This window comes from Bombus terrestris, chromosome 4, assembly GCF_910591885.1.
Source record: "Bombus terrestris chromosome 4, iyBomTerr1.2, whole genome shotgun sequence".
Lineage (NCBI taxonomy): Eukaryota > Metazoa > Arthropoda > Insecta > Hymenoptera > Apidae > Bombus > Bombus terrestris.
The window spans coordinates 8392889-8409391 of record NC_063272.1 but is presented as its reverse complement, the minus strand read 5'-3'; the positions used below and the strand labels follow the sequence as shown (position 1 = coordinate 8409391).

Sequence of the window (16503 nt, the reverse complement as noted above, 5' to 3'; positions counted from 1 at the left end):
TAGAAGCAATTCTAACGAAAATATTTCGTTGATGGGATCGATATGATTTATTTTAAAATAATTAACAATTCTCAGGATGTAAAACTCTTGTCATATTCCTTCCATTCACATATTTGAATCACTACGCTATATGTATACGATAAGATATGTATAATATTCACAAGACTCCTCGCCTTTCGTAGATATAATAAAATTAGTACAAAATCATTTGTATAACAAAAGGAAAGAAGAAAAAGAAAACAGCTCTAGGTACGTTAAGTTCTCAACTGTTCAACGTACTCTTTAATTTCTCATCGACCGACACGACGATGAAAGGCACTCGACGATGATACATTTTATAAAATTAGGGGGATTCTATTATGATCATTTCGGTCGATCAAAAGACCAAATATATATAATCTAGAAATGTTTTTTCAGTTGTCTTGCGCTTCTTTTTTTTTTACAATGATTCTTATGAAAGACACACGCATAGAACCACTCGTTCGTCCATCAGTACATACATTCGACATATTTTAACGAAATGATTGTCTAATTGTATCATGCACGTTGTCCATGAGCGTTGATTAATAATCTCTTACATTAGTATGATTTATCTACACATCGTTATATCCTAGTATTGGCTGTCTATTTTTTCATCTCGACCGATTAATCTCATTAACAGGTCGCACCATCGCATAGAAAATATATTTTTATAAAGTCACCATGTACGTCGTTTATCATTCGCCGTTAATGTTAAGAAGATAAAATTACGATGACACGATAAGAACGGTATGTTGGCACGCTTTGAAAAGACTGATCGTACAAAAATACGGTTACAAGTATGTTCTCGAAAAGTATCTCGCAATCACTGGCGCGGTGTCGATATTCACACGCGTAAAATTTTGTGCGACAAACAGAAGCTCGATCCAACGGAGATCTTGCGCATAAGCGTAGTGCTTTGATAATCCTATAAATTTCGCTTGACAGAATTTTAGACGTTAAACGTCTTAAATACAATCCTCCAAAAATAATAAATTACTCCGTGATTCCATTTAGCTTGGCTCTGTAAGGCACCCCGAGGTTCCGTCAATTTTTGTACAAAATACATACTATACCCTATAAACAACGCAGCTTAGTAGAAAACACATTTGAACTCTCTCGTAATACGTATCACTTCGACTGCGATCGTTTCTTAATCACCGGGAACGTCATCCATCTTTCGAGGTAACGATCTACAATTCTAATTAACAATTAATTTAAGCGATCGTCGACTGGGCGCTTAACAATTACGAAATGCGCTCGTTTCTACACAAAGAATAAGAAAAAGCCTTCGGTCTTTATCAAAAATACAAAAAGTTCCATCTCGATGAATTATTTCTTCGTTCCAACTTCTTATTAAAAGATAGTATCAAAAAAGATTACGATAGAAAATATATATCTATATTTATATATTCATATCGCGATTACAATATTCACTGAATCATCTGTAAGTATCTGTTCTCCTCGAGCAACGAACTCAGAGACGAAGTCATGTCGTTGACCACCATATTGGCACTTGATGGCAATGGCTGTGGCAGCGACATGGGGTGAGTAGAACTAGAGACATTTGTTTCGTGGGTCTGTGCGTTTCCAGACCAGTTTCTGCACTGCTGCACATACTCCAGTGTCCTTCTGTACGAATCTTGTCTCATTCCTTGAGGGGGCTTCATAGGAGATCCTTGTTGAGACTGACTGATGTCTCTGCATTGAATCTCTGGTATAGCAGCACCGCTTTGCTCGTGGTAACATTGATCTCCGCCGTAACCCCATTGACAATTACAATTGTACTGTTGATGATTTGGAGGATTGGTTCGAGCACAATTGTGTGTACAAGTATGTTGCTGCTGTTGTATCCTGCAATTAGTCTGCTGAGCAGTGCACAACTGTGGAGACGTCCTCTTCGGTAAAGTAGAATCGTTCACTGATCTATGGCCGCCATTGGGATGAGCGCAATTGACCATTTGCAGGCAAGGTGTATTTTGCTGTGGTGTTTGTTGTTGACAGCCCTGGAGACTGGTTATGTTGGTGATTGGTTTAACTTGGTTGTTGATGTTCAGCTGAGAACAGTGTGGCGACATCTGAGCACATTGGTTGGGCACCGTGCTCTGCTGAACAGGGTGAATATTTGACACCTGGCTATTAGGTGTCACCATTAGCCTGGTACATTGATTGGCTACTTGACCACACTGTGGATTAGCATGGCTCACAGTTGTCTGATTAGATATAGCTGGCTGTTGAGTGCAGTGAGGAGACAATTGTGGACAATTGCCAGCTGAACGCATCTGCACGCACTGTTGTTGGTTCATAGAGCTGTGATTCGATGGAGCACAAACGGAATTTGTGTGGTGGTTCACTTGGCTGGTTGGATTTCCGGTACAGTTCGCGTTCATTTGTGCCTGACAATTGTAACTTGGGTAGTAGCCATGGTGCATGTGGTTTTGGGGACAGTTCCTAGTTAACTGAGCAGAGTTTTGAGGAAGATTTTGAGGAGGATGCTGAGGCGCTAGGGCACCAGCTGCTGGTGAAGTTAGAGGCTGATCGCTGATGTGACTGGGAGCGTAGTGAGATCCTGGTGACATGACTTGACCCGCTGCTGGACTGAGCACTTGCCCGCCGTTCGGTTGAGATGGATAAGTGGGTGGAGGGCAGTATTGTGAATTAGGTTGAGGAGGTCTAGAGCTAGGACATTGGTTGTAAGGAGATGGAGAGGTATTCTGATAGTTCGTGCATGTTGGTTGAGCTGGTTGTGGTGGCGGGTAGCAGGTTTGTTGGTGAGACTGGTTGTAGTTGCAAGTAGGCTGTATTTGACGTTGGTAGTGCAAGGGATTTGTGCAAATTGGGGACTGGCAAATTGGTAAGGGACTGCTGCGGCAATTCACCTGAGTTCCTCCTGCTTGAACCTGCGGAAAAAGATAGATTAGTAAATACATTGATTCATTAATTTATAACAAATTGTTTATCGTTATAAGTTGTTTCCCTCAAAATTCAATTGGAAAGTATTTCTGGAATAAAATCGCTACTTGTTTCACGATACACTTGTTACAACTCGATCTTCCGATTCATTGAAGCTTAAGCGAACGCTGCTTTATAGAACTGACTACGTATAAGATGCTTTAAGAAAACACTTACTTGGTTCAAGTACTGCATCATTTCATCAGGAATGACCAGCTTATTCTCTACCATTTCACCTTCTCCAACCTCATCCAGAATGACTTCCTGATTAGGATGATGTTCTGGAAGTTGAGCAGACCTTGGTCTAGGTGGTACAGGCGGTGAATTTCTTTGGGTCTGGTGACCCCTGGTGGGTTCTGACATGCGACGATCACCGGACGGTTGCGTACAGTGACCGCTTGGACCGTTCCAATCTCCTGGCATACCCTGGATACCCTAAGTTTATCGTTACGTTACATTAAATATTCCACATACATTATTAATCCAAACAAAAGAAACGTAATGAGAAAAGAGAAAAAATATTCATCTACCAACCTGAAGAGACATATTTTGCGTCTGAACGACAAGATTGCTCGTCGAGTATGGTCCTTGAAGGTGACTCGGTGGGTTCATTCTACCGGAAGTGGTACTCATTTGACTGCTTCTTCGTGATGTTCCTGGACTGATGGGATCGTAGAAGCTTCCAGGACCAGTTTGACCCATTCTGACAGCGCTGACCCCGCTAGCCTGGCTGCTTCTTCTACTACCAAAGTCCGTGGACTTCATGCTACCGTAATAAGTGCTCACAGTACTGTTGCTGTCCCTTCGTGGCTCATTGAGAGGTTGCAGCCTGAGTTGCAGGTCAGAAAGACTCGTTTGGCGGGCGGGACCGCCACCCTCCATCTTCAGGTCAGTGATCCTCCTGTTCAGGTCGCCAATGTTACCCTGAGGACCCATACCACGTGTTCCCCTCATACCGGACACGCTTACTGGCAAGCTCGGCATGCCCTTTGCGTTCAGTCTGCCTTTCAGACGATTCCTCGAAGCAGGAGGAGGAGGTTGTTGCTGTTGCTGCGATTCCATTCCGCCAACCTGTTGGATTAATCAGAAATTGATCATTTTAGATTGAGTAATTTAGATTTGTTATTGCAAACGTAGAACGAACATGTAGCTTATGGTTGTTACTGAAATCGTCTTCTACATATTTCGCATCTCTGTCTATTATGATAATCAAATATTTCTCATGTATGATTTATAATTATACAGCCGTCTTATATTATCAAGAATATTGCTAAGCTCATAAAAGTATACAACTCACCATGGCACGTAGAGCAACTGGCAGATCAGCGATGTCCAAGTCATCGGGTTCCTCGTTCCAAGGTTCCTCAGCCAAGGCAACGCCGTCACCAGTCAATGCACTGACACCAGCAACTTCGTCATTGCAACCACCAACTAATGGGCTACCTTGTTGCTGCATCATACTAGGTGGACTATTCGCTTCACTTTCAGATTTCACACTTGGACTTGACAAACTAGGTGTCTTCGGATGGAGATCTTCGCTTCTGCTAGGACTATGGCCACCTGCACCAGCTTCGTCACTGCCTCCGCCATCTCCACCGCCTCCTTTGTGCTTCTTATTAGCGTAGAATTCTGCGCCGTGCACAGTTTTCACGTGTTTTCTCAGAGATGATGGATCGGTGTACCTTTTCGTGCAACCTGGCGCCTTGCAAACGTATGGTTTCTGGAAATTACGGTGTTAAAGATTATGGTATGAGTACAAAGATCATGCTTTTAAATTTTGGACTTAAGTCTTAATTGGTATATTTAGTTAAACTAATTTAAATTAGAGATTGCTTAATTTTGGAGTATTTAATCTTAACTTCTATAATTAAGTATCCCGCCAATTAAGAAAGGGTTGATTTTATATTTAATAATTACCTCGTTGGAATGAGTCCTGTTTTGGTGTTTCGCGCGATCGCTAGCATTACTAAATGCCTTGCTGCAACCAGGATATTCACAAGTATATGGTTTTTCTCCGGTATGGGACCTCAGATGCGTTTTCAAGTTCTCCAGACGCGAATATGCTTTGAAACATCCCTCGAACTGTAATTACACAAATTATAGCATAAATATAAATATTTAACTAGTACGTTGCGAATCTTCATTCAAAGTTTCATGTACTCACAGTACACTTATGAGGTTTTTCACCGGTGTGCCTTCTCATGTGCACCACCAACATGTATTGAGCCTTAAATGGCTTTTCCTCCCTCGAGCACTCCTCCCAACCACAAACGAAGCTCTTCTTGTTCGCATGTATATGGTCATTGTTGATGTGCTTCACAAGATCATCCTGTAAGTGATAAAAATGTAAAGTATTAATTTTAAGAACCAAAATATAGAACTATTAAATTAACTTTTAGATTGATTCTTCTACTAAGTAAATTAACACTAGGACACACTAACACACTATTATATAACATTAAATTGTACCTATATATATTGCGTCTCCTCTTTTCGTTTATGTAATAAATATAAAAGCAAGACGAATTTATGTTACAAGCTTACAATCTCATTGGATTAAAATAACGATAGGAATAAAATCAAAATTACGTAAAAATTTAGAAACTTGTATATATTAAGAAGCCAATTAAATTTTACAATTCAAAAAGCGTTATTAAAATTCTCACCTGAGTAGGAAACTCAAGACCACAGTCTCTCCAGTGACAGTTCGTTTCGATAAAATCTCCAGGCTCATCTCGAAGATCTTCGCTAGGGCTAAGTCCTTGAGGATGGGTAGGTGGTGCTGTGGTCGTGGCAGCGTTCGTCGTCGTCGTCGCAGGCTCCCTTTTTACCTTCGTAGAAGCTCTCCTCGAAGACGTGTCCGCCTCGGCCGTCACCGACCTGGTCGACGATTCTGACGCTTTTCTGCAGGACTCCGTGCTCTGTAAACCGATCGTCAATCTCTTCGATTACCAATCCCTCTGAATTACGTATCTATAGCAGCACATGGATAATAGGACGATTCGAATGGCGAGTGACTCATGTTGTTGTTTTGCCTCGGAGTATCAACGCCGTTTTGATGTACGAGATTTAAAGGTAAATGAGCTCCGGACAAAACAATATCCCTAATCGTCAATCGAAATCGAATTCAAACTTTCCGGTACTCCCCAACCAATATAAGTAAACGAACATACTCTCTCTAGCACAATCATTGTAGCGAATCTAGCAAGTCTAGCAAACGAATAGCATTGAGCGTGCGACGATTACGACGTAATATACTAACTCTGTACTTGTACCTAGAGTGATTTTAATATAACTGACTATTACAATTATATCACGAGTTTCTTTATTAACCGAACCAACACGTTTGATACCACCTCATATACATTTTAAAAAATTGCTATAATTCCTTGTTAACCCAGACTAATTAAATTTCCCTCGATTTTATCCGACGTTAAATACACGTTCCTGGACTTCAACTGGACGTCACATCGACATTAATGGAAATAACAGATCGCACGGAACGTTCACTGTAATTTCTTACGTCACGCAGCTAAAAAAAGATTAATAACGCGCCGCGTATTGAACTCCAATTTACATCGAGTGTGAAGCGATTATCATTCCAGGTGATTTAAAGTTGGTAGCAAGTATGGAGGATATTGAAGAACGGATAGTTGCTAATTCGATCGCCGCAGGAATTCAGAAGGTTCGTATCGGCGATCTTTGACACTAGGCCAGCGATTTTCTGAAACAAACAGCGGCGTTCGGGGTACCACAGAAGGAAGCTCGCCTCGTGACACACGATCTGCACGCGATCTCGCAATTATCGCGTACCGTATAGCCCTGCACTCAGCCGATCGATCGTTCCTTGCCCTCGTAAACCGATGGTTGCCTGCTTCTGTGTTATGATACAGACGTAGTTCGACATAACTCCGCCCACATTCTCGTTTCTACCTTGCGATAAATTGCAACTGAAATGGAGATGCTAGTTCCAAGGGTTTGAGGATTGAACAACGATTGAATACAGCAGTCTGAGCAGTTTGATCAGCTATGGAGGAATTTTGAAAATTTTTTAGACGTTCGATGATAGCTAACTCGGAACGTTGGAGAAAGGTGGTAAGGTAATGTTTGACGATATCGCAGTGCGATTATGTTTTGAGTAGAACTGCTGGCGATTAGAATTTAATTTTGGTTAATTGTTGGTTTTAATCTTCTCAGTATTCAGAAACAAGAATATGCTATAATCAAATTAATAAATAAATATTTTACAACTATAAGATATAAATAAAGGAATTATGAATTATGAGAGTGTCATTTATAAAATTCTCTGAAAATTTTACCTATAAATGAAGCTTCCAACAATTATAGGAAGCAAAACTGTTTTTGTAATCGAATATGAATTTGTAAATGTTGGAAAAAATTAAACGAATGTATGACAATATTTCGTAATTTTGCAAATAATGGAAACGTTAGTTTAACATTTCCATCTCTGATAAAATATAAAGCTGAGAGGCAGGCGATTTTTATTTTTTATTCGATTCTAGCAACGGTTATCAAATTCTGGAAGCTTTCACGACTTAGGTTAATGGAAGAGTAACGAATAGATGAAAGTAGTTTCAAGGCCTGGGAAGATATTAGGCAAACGTTCCCCAAGAAGAAACTTTTAGCACTTCTGGTTGCCGGGAAAGATACAGAAGGTAGATAAAGATTATTAACACTTTCAAGGCGCTTACTACGGTATAGCGCCATATTGCTTGATTGTGCGTCGAGAAACGCGTGAATGGTTTACTGGAACTTCCTTCAATTAAGTTGTCTGATCGTGAAATTTATCGTACACTACAACATCGTCGAATACCATAAACCGTACGTATTTATAATACTCGTTAAACAGTAGCAGTGGTAGCGAGTATTAAACTAATAATCTTGAATCTATAAAGCTATTATAAAAAAGAAAAACGTTAGACAAGAAAATTGGAGAAGAAATTAGAAAGTAGGAAGAAAATTTTCAGTTCTAGAATGCTATATATATTTACAAAGATAAAAAGCAACACTAACATAAAATAAAAAATAGAAAATTCTCAGTTTTAGGTGGTACATAGAATTTACAAACTATAAAATGTAAAATTTGAAGTTCAGAAAAATGTTCACAGTGCCTGCAATATGCAAAAATACACAAAATGTTCAAAAGTAGAGTATTACTACTTGATTACTATACTTGATAGATAACTATGTTTATTTATTATTAACTATTGCTATACTTGATAGATAAAACAAATTTTTCTTTAAATTCCATTTCTTTAGTTATGTAAATATAAAAATGCAGAAAAATCCGCCGTCTATGTATCAACTGATATTAGCATAGAGACGTTACGACGACCGGAATTAACGTTGCAGGAATCGAGGCGATCTACCGAGATCCCCGTACAAACCTCTCGATTACGACGTGCCTATAAATCCATCGATCACTTCCTTGTGGGAAAGATCGTGCACGAGTACAGCGTACTATGGAACGATGCGAGAAACGCGAGTCGATGCAATCAGGCACGGGAACTTTACAGCGTGCGGACACGCGGCGAGTCGTGTCGCTGGCGGAGAAAATGAAAACGCCGCCGCGGATGTAAATAAATCAGAGCAAACAGGAGAAACAGAAAGCCGGCTAGAAACATAGAAACGAAGAGCTTTAAAGAAACCGCTGGTGAATAGAAACGAGAGGTTTAACAAAGAGAGTAAGGACTAGAGGGTATACGGAGAGCGCGTTTAACAACGACGCAAACGTAGAACGTAGGAATGGAGAAGAAGCTAAAGAAGAGAAGGAAGAAGATAAAAGACGATGGTCAGGTGGACGGGGGTGGAATCTGGCGAAATAATGTGCGCGAGATTGCTTGTAACCCGAGGACCATGCGAGGGTAACCCAATCTTTTTCTCTTTCTCCCCCTTTGCTCCTTGCGTGCCACGAGGATGAAGCTGAGAAGTCTTCTGAAAACCTTCCAGAGACTGTGAACGGCGTGCACGGTACTTGGTTAGTAGGAGGAAAAACATGGAAGGCTGAGGGAACGATTACTTATTGCTTATTCCAGATGAATCGATGACGAGCTATCAAGCATACGTCCATGCCTGACTGCCACTAACAATCGAACAGGCATCTGTAATTCTGCGATATGCAGCGCTGTACTAAGTGATATGTTTGCTAGAATTGTGTATTGCGTGAGACGAGAGCATGACGAAAGATCCACCAGATATTGTTTTTACATATTCATTGAATCGATGTTTCATGTATAAGGCATAGACTGGTACAAGTATAGGTAGGTACTTCATTATTTCCAGCTCGATATTTCTTTCAAGGTATTCGAGCGATTGAAAGGTTCTATTTTATTCGAGAATCAAGTGTATTGGCTTGTTTGAAATTCCTCTTCGGGAATACTATTTTACATTACCAGAGATATTTTTTATTAGATATTTAATACTAACAGTTTGTATAAATAATAGAATTTTTAAGCTTGGACAAAATATCTATGTATATGTACCTACCATGGACTAATTGTGTGGTTTAACGTCTGGTTTTATTTTAAAATGCAAAATAATATTAACATAAATTAAAATCTATGTCATTGGCGAAGAGTCAAGAACTGGTTAATATTGGAAATTATGAAAAATGTCCACGCTTACCTCAGTTTTTGGCGGCAATCCTCCTCCATGTGGTCCGAGGGTTGCTGAGGCCGTGGAATGAGGTGGCACACCGGGGTATAATTGCGAATGCGGCGATAATCCGTGGGCATGGGGGTGTGGATGAGGTGGTGGTGGAGGTGGTGCAGGGGGTTGTAGAGGATGAGCATGGGGTAGAAGAGCTGCGGCAGCTGCACTCCTTAAAAGATGCGCCTGAAGTTGCTGCAGGTGTGGCGCCATTCCTGGGTGCATTCCCAAAGCTGGGCTCATTGCTGTAACAAAAAATGATAAGAAAAATTAATAAATAACAGTGAACAATTCTATTGAAAAAAATCGTTGAAAGATAGCAGAGTGACGTTTAAAAACAAGTGTCTAATAGAAAAATGGCACGAGCATGTGCACTTTTATATGCTTATGAATACGACTAAAGGGATGAAATCTAAGTATAAATTTGTTTCGCCCTTTAAATATTTTAACGAACACTCCTCTTTAGAAATTTTGTATATTTTTGCATATTCTTACACGCTTACCCCTTAGCCGCTATAATGGGGTTGTAAAGTACATCAAATACATACTTCATTCTCGTGTAATGTAGATTCCGTCTGAGTAATTTTCGATCGAATTGAGTCTCGTAACCGTATCTTATAAATACAAATTAAAATGTTATCCAAAGCTTTCTCTATATCTCGGAACTTTACTAGAAAATTATTCCATTATAATGCCTTACATGACAGTCGAATTTCCTATAAATGCATAAACATTTCTATTCTAAACATGCATTTGCCAAATGGTACAGCGATGTTGGAAGAATGCAGCAACGTGTTATCGCTCATCTAATCGTAATTACTTCAGGCACAATCTGCAAGCTTCATTCTAAAGTAAAAACGCGGTTAACGAACGCCGATAGTCGATTGGTGCAACCCACCATCTATCCGGTATTTTATAAATGTCTTTCCTAAGTACGCGTTTATCGAGACGTGTATCGTGTCGTTCCTTTTTCCTCGTGTAGAAGAGAAAGAATGAGAAATAACGCAGCCTACACGATCACCGGTACACACAACCTTATGGTCTCGTAAGAGAGGCTCGTAGCATTGAAATGCAAGCTTGGCCTACGTGCCGGAAGTCCGGCGTGGCGTGCCCCGACTGTCAAGAGAATGGACGCGGTCCGATTTCGATCTCTATCGATTATCCCCGGTGTATCGCCACCCTCGTCCACTGAATTCGCGTTAACTATTTAACCAACGTAGTGACAGCGACGCTGCTCGTTATCGCCTGATGAAATCAGCGACCAACGGTACGAATAATTCGCTGTTACACCGACACTTTTCCTGTTTCGTTTGTAACGGTATCGGCTTTCGGCTTTCTACAACCGCCAACTGGATTTCCTCGCAATTAATTATCGAGAAAGCGCGCTCGTTGGATCAGGCATGCTGCCAGGATGTGTAAGTTTGATACGGAAATACATTGTAGATGTACGTTGCAGAGTTTCGATTATATTCCACTCGTTAATTGGGAGTAACGAGTTAAATCATTTGGATTATCGATGGTTTTCGTGTTGTGTAATTTATTTAATTGAGGATGCTTTATCAACCGCAGGAGAATCTTTGTCGGTTGAAGTAAATAAAATTGGGTTAATTGAAAATCGGTCTCTAGAAGATTCGATTAAAATATCAGCTGGTTAGTTAGATTTAATTGGCTAGATTTTATTGTTCGAATTTTGTTTCGAGATTATTATAAACTTTATTATTATAAACTAGATTATAATTATCGGCTGTTGCTTGTTACAAAATTCTACTCTCCTTGAAATTCTTGGATTCTATGAAACACGTATCGATTTTTAATTACTCCCATATGTGTATATCGAATAAATAAATTTTCACTGCGGTAAATCACATTATTGCAAAGCTACATCATTGCAAAATCAATCAAACAACGGCATTACATTGTTCATCCGCGCAGAAATTCAAACGTCCGTCATACTACAATCTTAGTTTGACTGTCATCTGGTTTGCCGATACGTATATGGTACGACCGAGATGTCTTTCGATCAGCGATATCGATGTTGTCAAATTTTAAGCTTGCTTATATAGCATAATTGGGTTGAGACACGATTTAATCGGTAGCTGGTTGCACGATGAAATATTAGCGATACGCACGGTTGGCAGCGAGTTCGCTCAATAAATTGCCACGGCTAAATTAACCAACGTTCGATATGGCGATGTCGGTGCGTTACGTGACGAGCCTTACAAGATCACGCTTCCTCCTAATCGAAGTCTCGATTGACAGGCTCCCTGTCGCTGCTCTATAAATTAAACCTCACGATCATTTATGTATGATCGACGTATACCAAACAGGAGCTACTTTCGATGTTTGAACGATGGATCGTGACCAATTTTCACAAAACAAATTCGCTCTTTCGAACCTACATTAGATGCAATGTAGCTGCGGCTAAAAATATCTTCCGCTTGTAAATAGTTGCTAATAATCTTTATACTTTGTTACGTACATTTCTTACGTACGAATAGTCTTATTTATTACGATAGTATTTCAACTCGGTGTTTGAGCAACGAATCGTAATCATTTTCCGAGAAATGAATCTGTAGTTTCGATTCCACGTAGATATAATCTAACGTTGATAAAAATGCCTTTACTTGTAAATTTATGAATACTTGGTTAATATATTGTATAATTCTGCGATATTCACCTTGATTTATTAAAACTGTTAATTTGACTCGATTTTTGAATAACGAATCGTGACTCTTCTTTCACAGATGATCTTGCGTAGTTTTTTAATTATAAATAATTACAATTAGTAAATTCGTAAATATTTGATCAATGATTCGCACGTCTTCGCGCTATTCGCGTGAATAATCTCGTTTATTACGACGTTACTCACCGATTTTGTTATAATATCAGGCTAGGAAGCTTACGTAAACGTACAGAAACCGCTTGAAATTGTCTCGAATCTATTGCAACACGGTTAGAATCACCTTTTAAGTCTTTCTGCACAGAATCACGTCACCGATTAGCAGTCAATCGTCGATGTCACGGAGCACCATCGACGGTGCCATCGCGGACGCGCGCCAAAGCGCTTAGGCGACCGGTCACGCCCATGCGTGTCTACGATTCTAGGCGGTGTGCTTCATAAAAGCGAGCACGTTGCCTTAACACGGACGCCTAACGATTTTACGATGACTCGTTTTAAAATAACGACGAATATTCGCCATGTTTTTTAATCGACGACGTTAATCGAATAAGATTTTTCGAGATAGTTTCCAGAAACGCTGATCGGTGGCCATTTCTCGTGAAACGAAGCAGTTTACCGACAAAACTCGAGTTTGGTGTATCATTTAGTAATTACGCGACGTTTCCGAAGCTTGTAATGACCGGCGAAGATGGGCAGAAACGGGATTTAAAATATTTCTCTGCATCCTAAATTAATCACTGGTTCCTGCCATAAAGTACGTGGAATTGGTAACGCAAACAGCTGCGTCAATTGATTATTATCTTTCCAAGAATTTCTTCTCAATTTTCTGACTTTTTTTTTATCGGAAGATTAACATTACGTCAACAACATGATTATTAGAGCGGAAGAAAAGAAACAAAAAGGAGAAAGGAAAGGGTTGTTATTACGTTACCAACGTCATTGATTATATTTGATCTTTTAATCAATTCCAATAACTCACGAATTTGATCGCTTTCCATGTGATCTTTAATCTATGCAGGTTATAGTGATTCATGGAATAATTGTTTTTTATTCCCAAGTTCTTTTCTTCGCCCTATCTTATTCTTAATGTTCTACGAGAAATTAATGTCAGTTTTTTCGATTATGAGAAAAAATTCTCCCTTATGAATTATTCATATCGATGACTAGCACAATGATATGAAATTCAAGATCGGTTTGCTGAAAACAGATACATCTATCATTTAGTTAATTACTAACTTATTGAAATATAATGTTATATACACGCAACATCAAGCGTGAGAAAGTTAATTATAAAATAGATGAAGATTAGGTGATCCGTAGAAAGAGATACATTTATTATGTTTCCAGGAATTTTTAATACCAACCTGCAGAAAATATAAACAAGTAATGGCTGTAGATATTTTCTAAGTTTCAATCAATAAGCAAAATTGCAAGATTGCAAAAGACAAGAAGAAAATCACTTGCCATATTGCAAGCGGAGTTTATGTCTCATTCTTAGGGTGAAGAAGCACGTAAGAATAGTTGCGTTTTACGCGTGAGACTGTAAAATGTTTGTCGGGTTGTATTTCTCTCGGTGCATTGATCGTTCGTCGCGATTCCAATGAACATAAAACCGAAGGAACGCACGGGGCGCACGCCTACGATGCTTTATTTAAGAACACTATAATTTCGTGGAATCGACTGTACATCGTCGTGGTAACCGGTTGTCTAGTCGTATACCGAACGATAATCGCTTAATCACCGGCGATATCCTCTGTGTGCGACGCCGACCATCACCTATGAAAAATTTCATAAAACACTCTGTCTCTTAGATGAAAACTAGCGCTGGGAAATCTCGAATTTACGGTCGGCTGCATTGTGATTCAGGTATTGCTACTTTAGATACAAGCAGGTGGCTATTTATTAATCGTTTATACCTTTATTCCAGTCCTTTAATTATGTTATAGCTTTTTCGTCTTTTTATCAGAATCCGATTCTCATTTTAGACCAGCATCTCAGAACCTGGTGTTCAAATGAAAGAAATTTAATGTTTTCAGGTGAACTTTGATATGAAATCATACGCTGTACTTTTTACGATTGAAGAATTTTTATTCGACATGTTATTCCAAGAATCTATGATTTATCTTCTCATTCTACTAATTCTTTTCAAACTTGGTAAAATAAAAAAGTATTAAACCAATTGTGTAAGCTCTCATGTTACAATATTACATATATATATATATATATATATATATATTATACCATGAAAGAAAGAACTACTGGCAGCCTAAAATCATTACACGTACAATTCTATGAATGGCAATTAATTCTTCGTAAATTCAGACAAAAAAATACATACACTTTAAAATATCAAATACAATACACATATTTTTATCTAAAAAAAGCCGCCATCTTTTGGACATCGTAATCAGTATCACGAAACATATTACAAACTCCCTTTTACAATTCCCAAATGGACATCGCGAGACCTATAATGACTTAAACACGGCTCTCCCGTCTCATCGACTCCGCGAAAAAATTCCGAGTAAACGATAATGCTTCGAATTCCCTGTTTCATTCCTTCTACTCGTCGACTATTCCATACGTATATGTACGCGCGTTATTTCTGCCCCTCAGAAATGTACGTTTACAAAAGAACGTCCCTAAGGAAAAAGGGAGGAATCTCTGATCGGTAGCGTACGATGGCGACATTAACGAGCGGGCAGCATCCCGCGGAGCATCGTACAACGCCAGGCTGACAAACGACCGGCGATCGCGCGTCACTTGAATTTTAATCCGTTAATTACTTCATTTAATCGCAAATTACCGGCTGCTCTTAACTCGCGAGCAAGGAGGTCCGGGGTCCGATTTGTGGGACGCGCCGCGGTTGCAACCGGCCTTATAATGGCTTCATGCGCACCGCCACTTTAATTCGATGCCCCTTTATCCCCCTTGCCGCCTCCCTTCCGCACGCCCTTAAACGTCAGGACCTGATCCTTACGAGGACGAGACCTTCCACGTTAACGCTACCACCAATGACTTTATTCGTTTCGTATAGGTCCGGTAATTATGGTAATTCGGGACGGCCAGAGACCCGGTTTTCCTGAGAAACCGACGATCCAATGTTTTACGACGAATGTTGAATCGCTTCCACGCGATCAGCAAATGATATACGCCCGGATTATGCTGCCTCTGTAATATTCAACCGATTCCGTGAGAATCGTTACTCGATTAAAGCAAGGGTATAGATGAAGTACATTCATGATCTGTTTCGAGATTGGATCAACTGTTGGGAATTCTGAAATTGAATCTTGAGAAATGTTCTTTGCAGGCTCTTTCGTGGTTTATTAATAAGGTGTAATTTCGAAACATTTCAAGAAAAAAAAAAAATAATCTCAGATTCAATCGATGGATATGTTCAGATTAATTTATATTATCCAACGCATTTATCTTTTGCCGAAGAAAGTATATGTTGTTAAGAAATATTTCAAGCAAACATTGTTAGATACTGTACGACTGCAACCATCTCGATGAATAGGGTTTCGTCTCTAGGATTTGAACGATTAGTCTACCGTTCTATTCAATTCAATAAAAAAAAAAAAAAAAAATAAATCGACATATGGATCATTTCCAAAGAAAACAGTTAAGTGGATTTTTACTACTGTACTTTGCCCTGCACGAATGAGATATTTGTCCGAAGGAATAATTATAAACCAACGTTTATACGATCATCAGAAAAACTTGTTCACCGAAATATTTTACTCTGACGTTACTTAAATAGGCATAATCGCCGATCGCGGTGAAAAATATCCAAATTCTGCGATATGACTCCATCACGACCATCGCGCGATAAATCATTTAAATCTTTCTGTAATTATCTCGAAAGAGCATTTCTCACCGAAAAGTCTTTTACTTTGACATAAATTAAACACCCTTGATCACCGGTCAAGCGGCTTAAAATCGGCAAATACTCAAATAAAGGAACCAAGTGGAGCGTGTGTAAAAGTGTGACTCGTTTACGACGGTCGATTTCTTGGTTCCGTCCCGTGGCGTGGGCAATAACTCGGAAAATACGGCTGTCACGCGGTAGTCGCGCATTAACGACCGCGCTGCCCGGCTACACGTGTAATTACATGCGTATAATTCACGTGTCGTGTATAGCCTCGCGAAAACGTTTATGGCCGCGTCGAGGCCCGATCGGTGGA

At 39.6% G+C, this 16503-nt stretch overlaps 1 protein-coding gene across 2 annotated transcripts in view; it reads right to left on the bottom strand.

Moving 5' to 3' along the window:
- Nucleotides 1-23: 23 nt before the first annotated feature.
- LOC100649327 (transcriptional activator cubitus interruptus) overlaps nucleotides 24-16503 on the bottom strand; it is a 146187-nt gene continuing 129707 nt past the window's right edge. For both annotated transcript variants that reach the window (XM_048405573.1, XM_048405574.1), the window contains exons 5-12: nucleotides 9616-9884; nucleotides 5637-5891; nucleotides 5135-5299; nucleotides 4888-5052; nucleotides 4268-4690; nucleotides 3505-4041; nucleotides 3148-3405; nucleotides 24-2918 (exon numbers count right to left, since the gene is read on the bottom strand). In XM_048405573.1, the coding sequence (XP_048261530.1) occupies nucleotides 1452-2918; nucleotides 3148-3405; nucleotides 3505-4041; nucleotides 4268-4690; nucleotides 4888-5052; nucleotides 5135-5299; nucleotides 5637-5891; nucleotides 9616-9884 (3539 nt within the window). In that variant the 3' untranslated portion in view covers nucleotides 24-1451. The remainder of the gene's footprint in view (nucleotides 2919-3147; nucleotides 3406-3504; nucleotides 4042-4267; nucleotides 4691-4887; nucleotides 5053-5134; nucleotides 5300-5636; nucleotides 5892-9615; nucleotides 9885-16503) is intronic.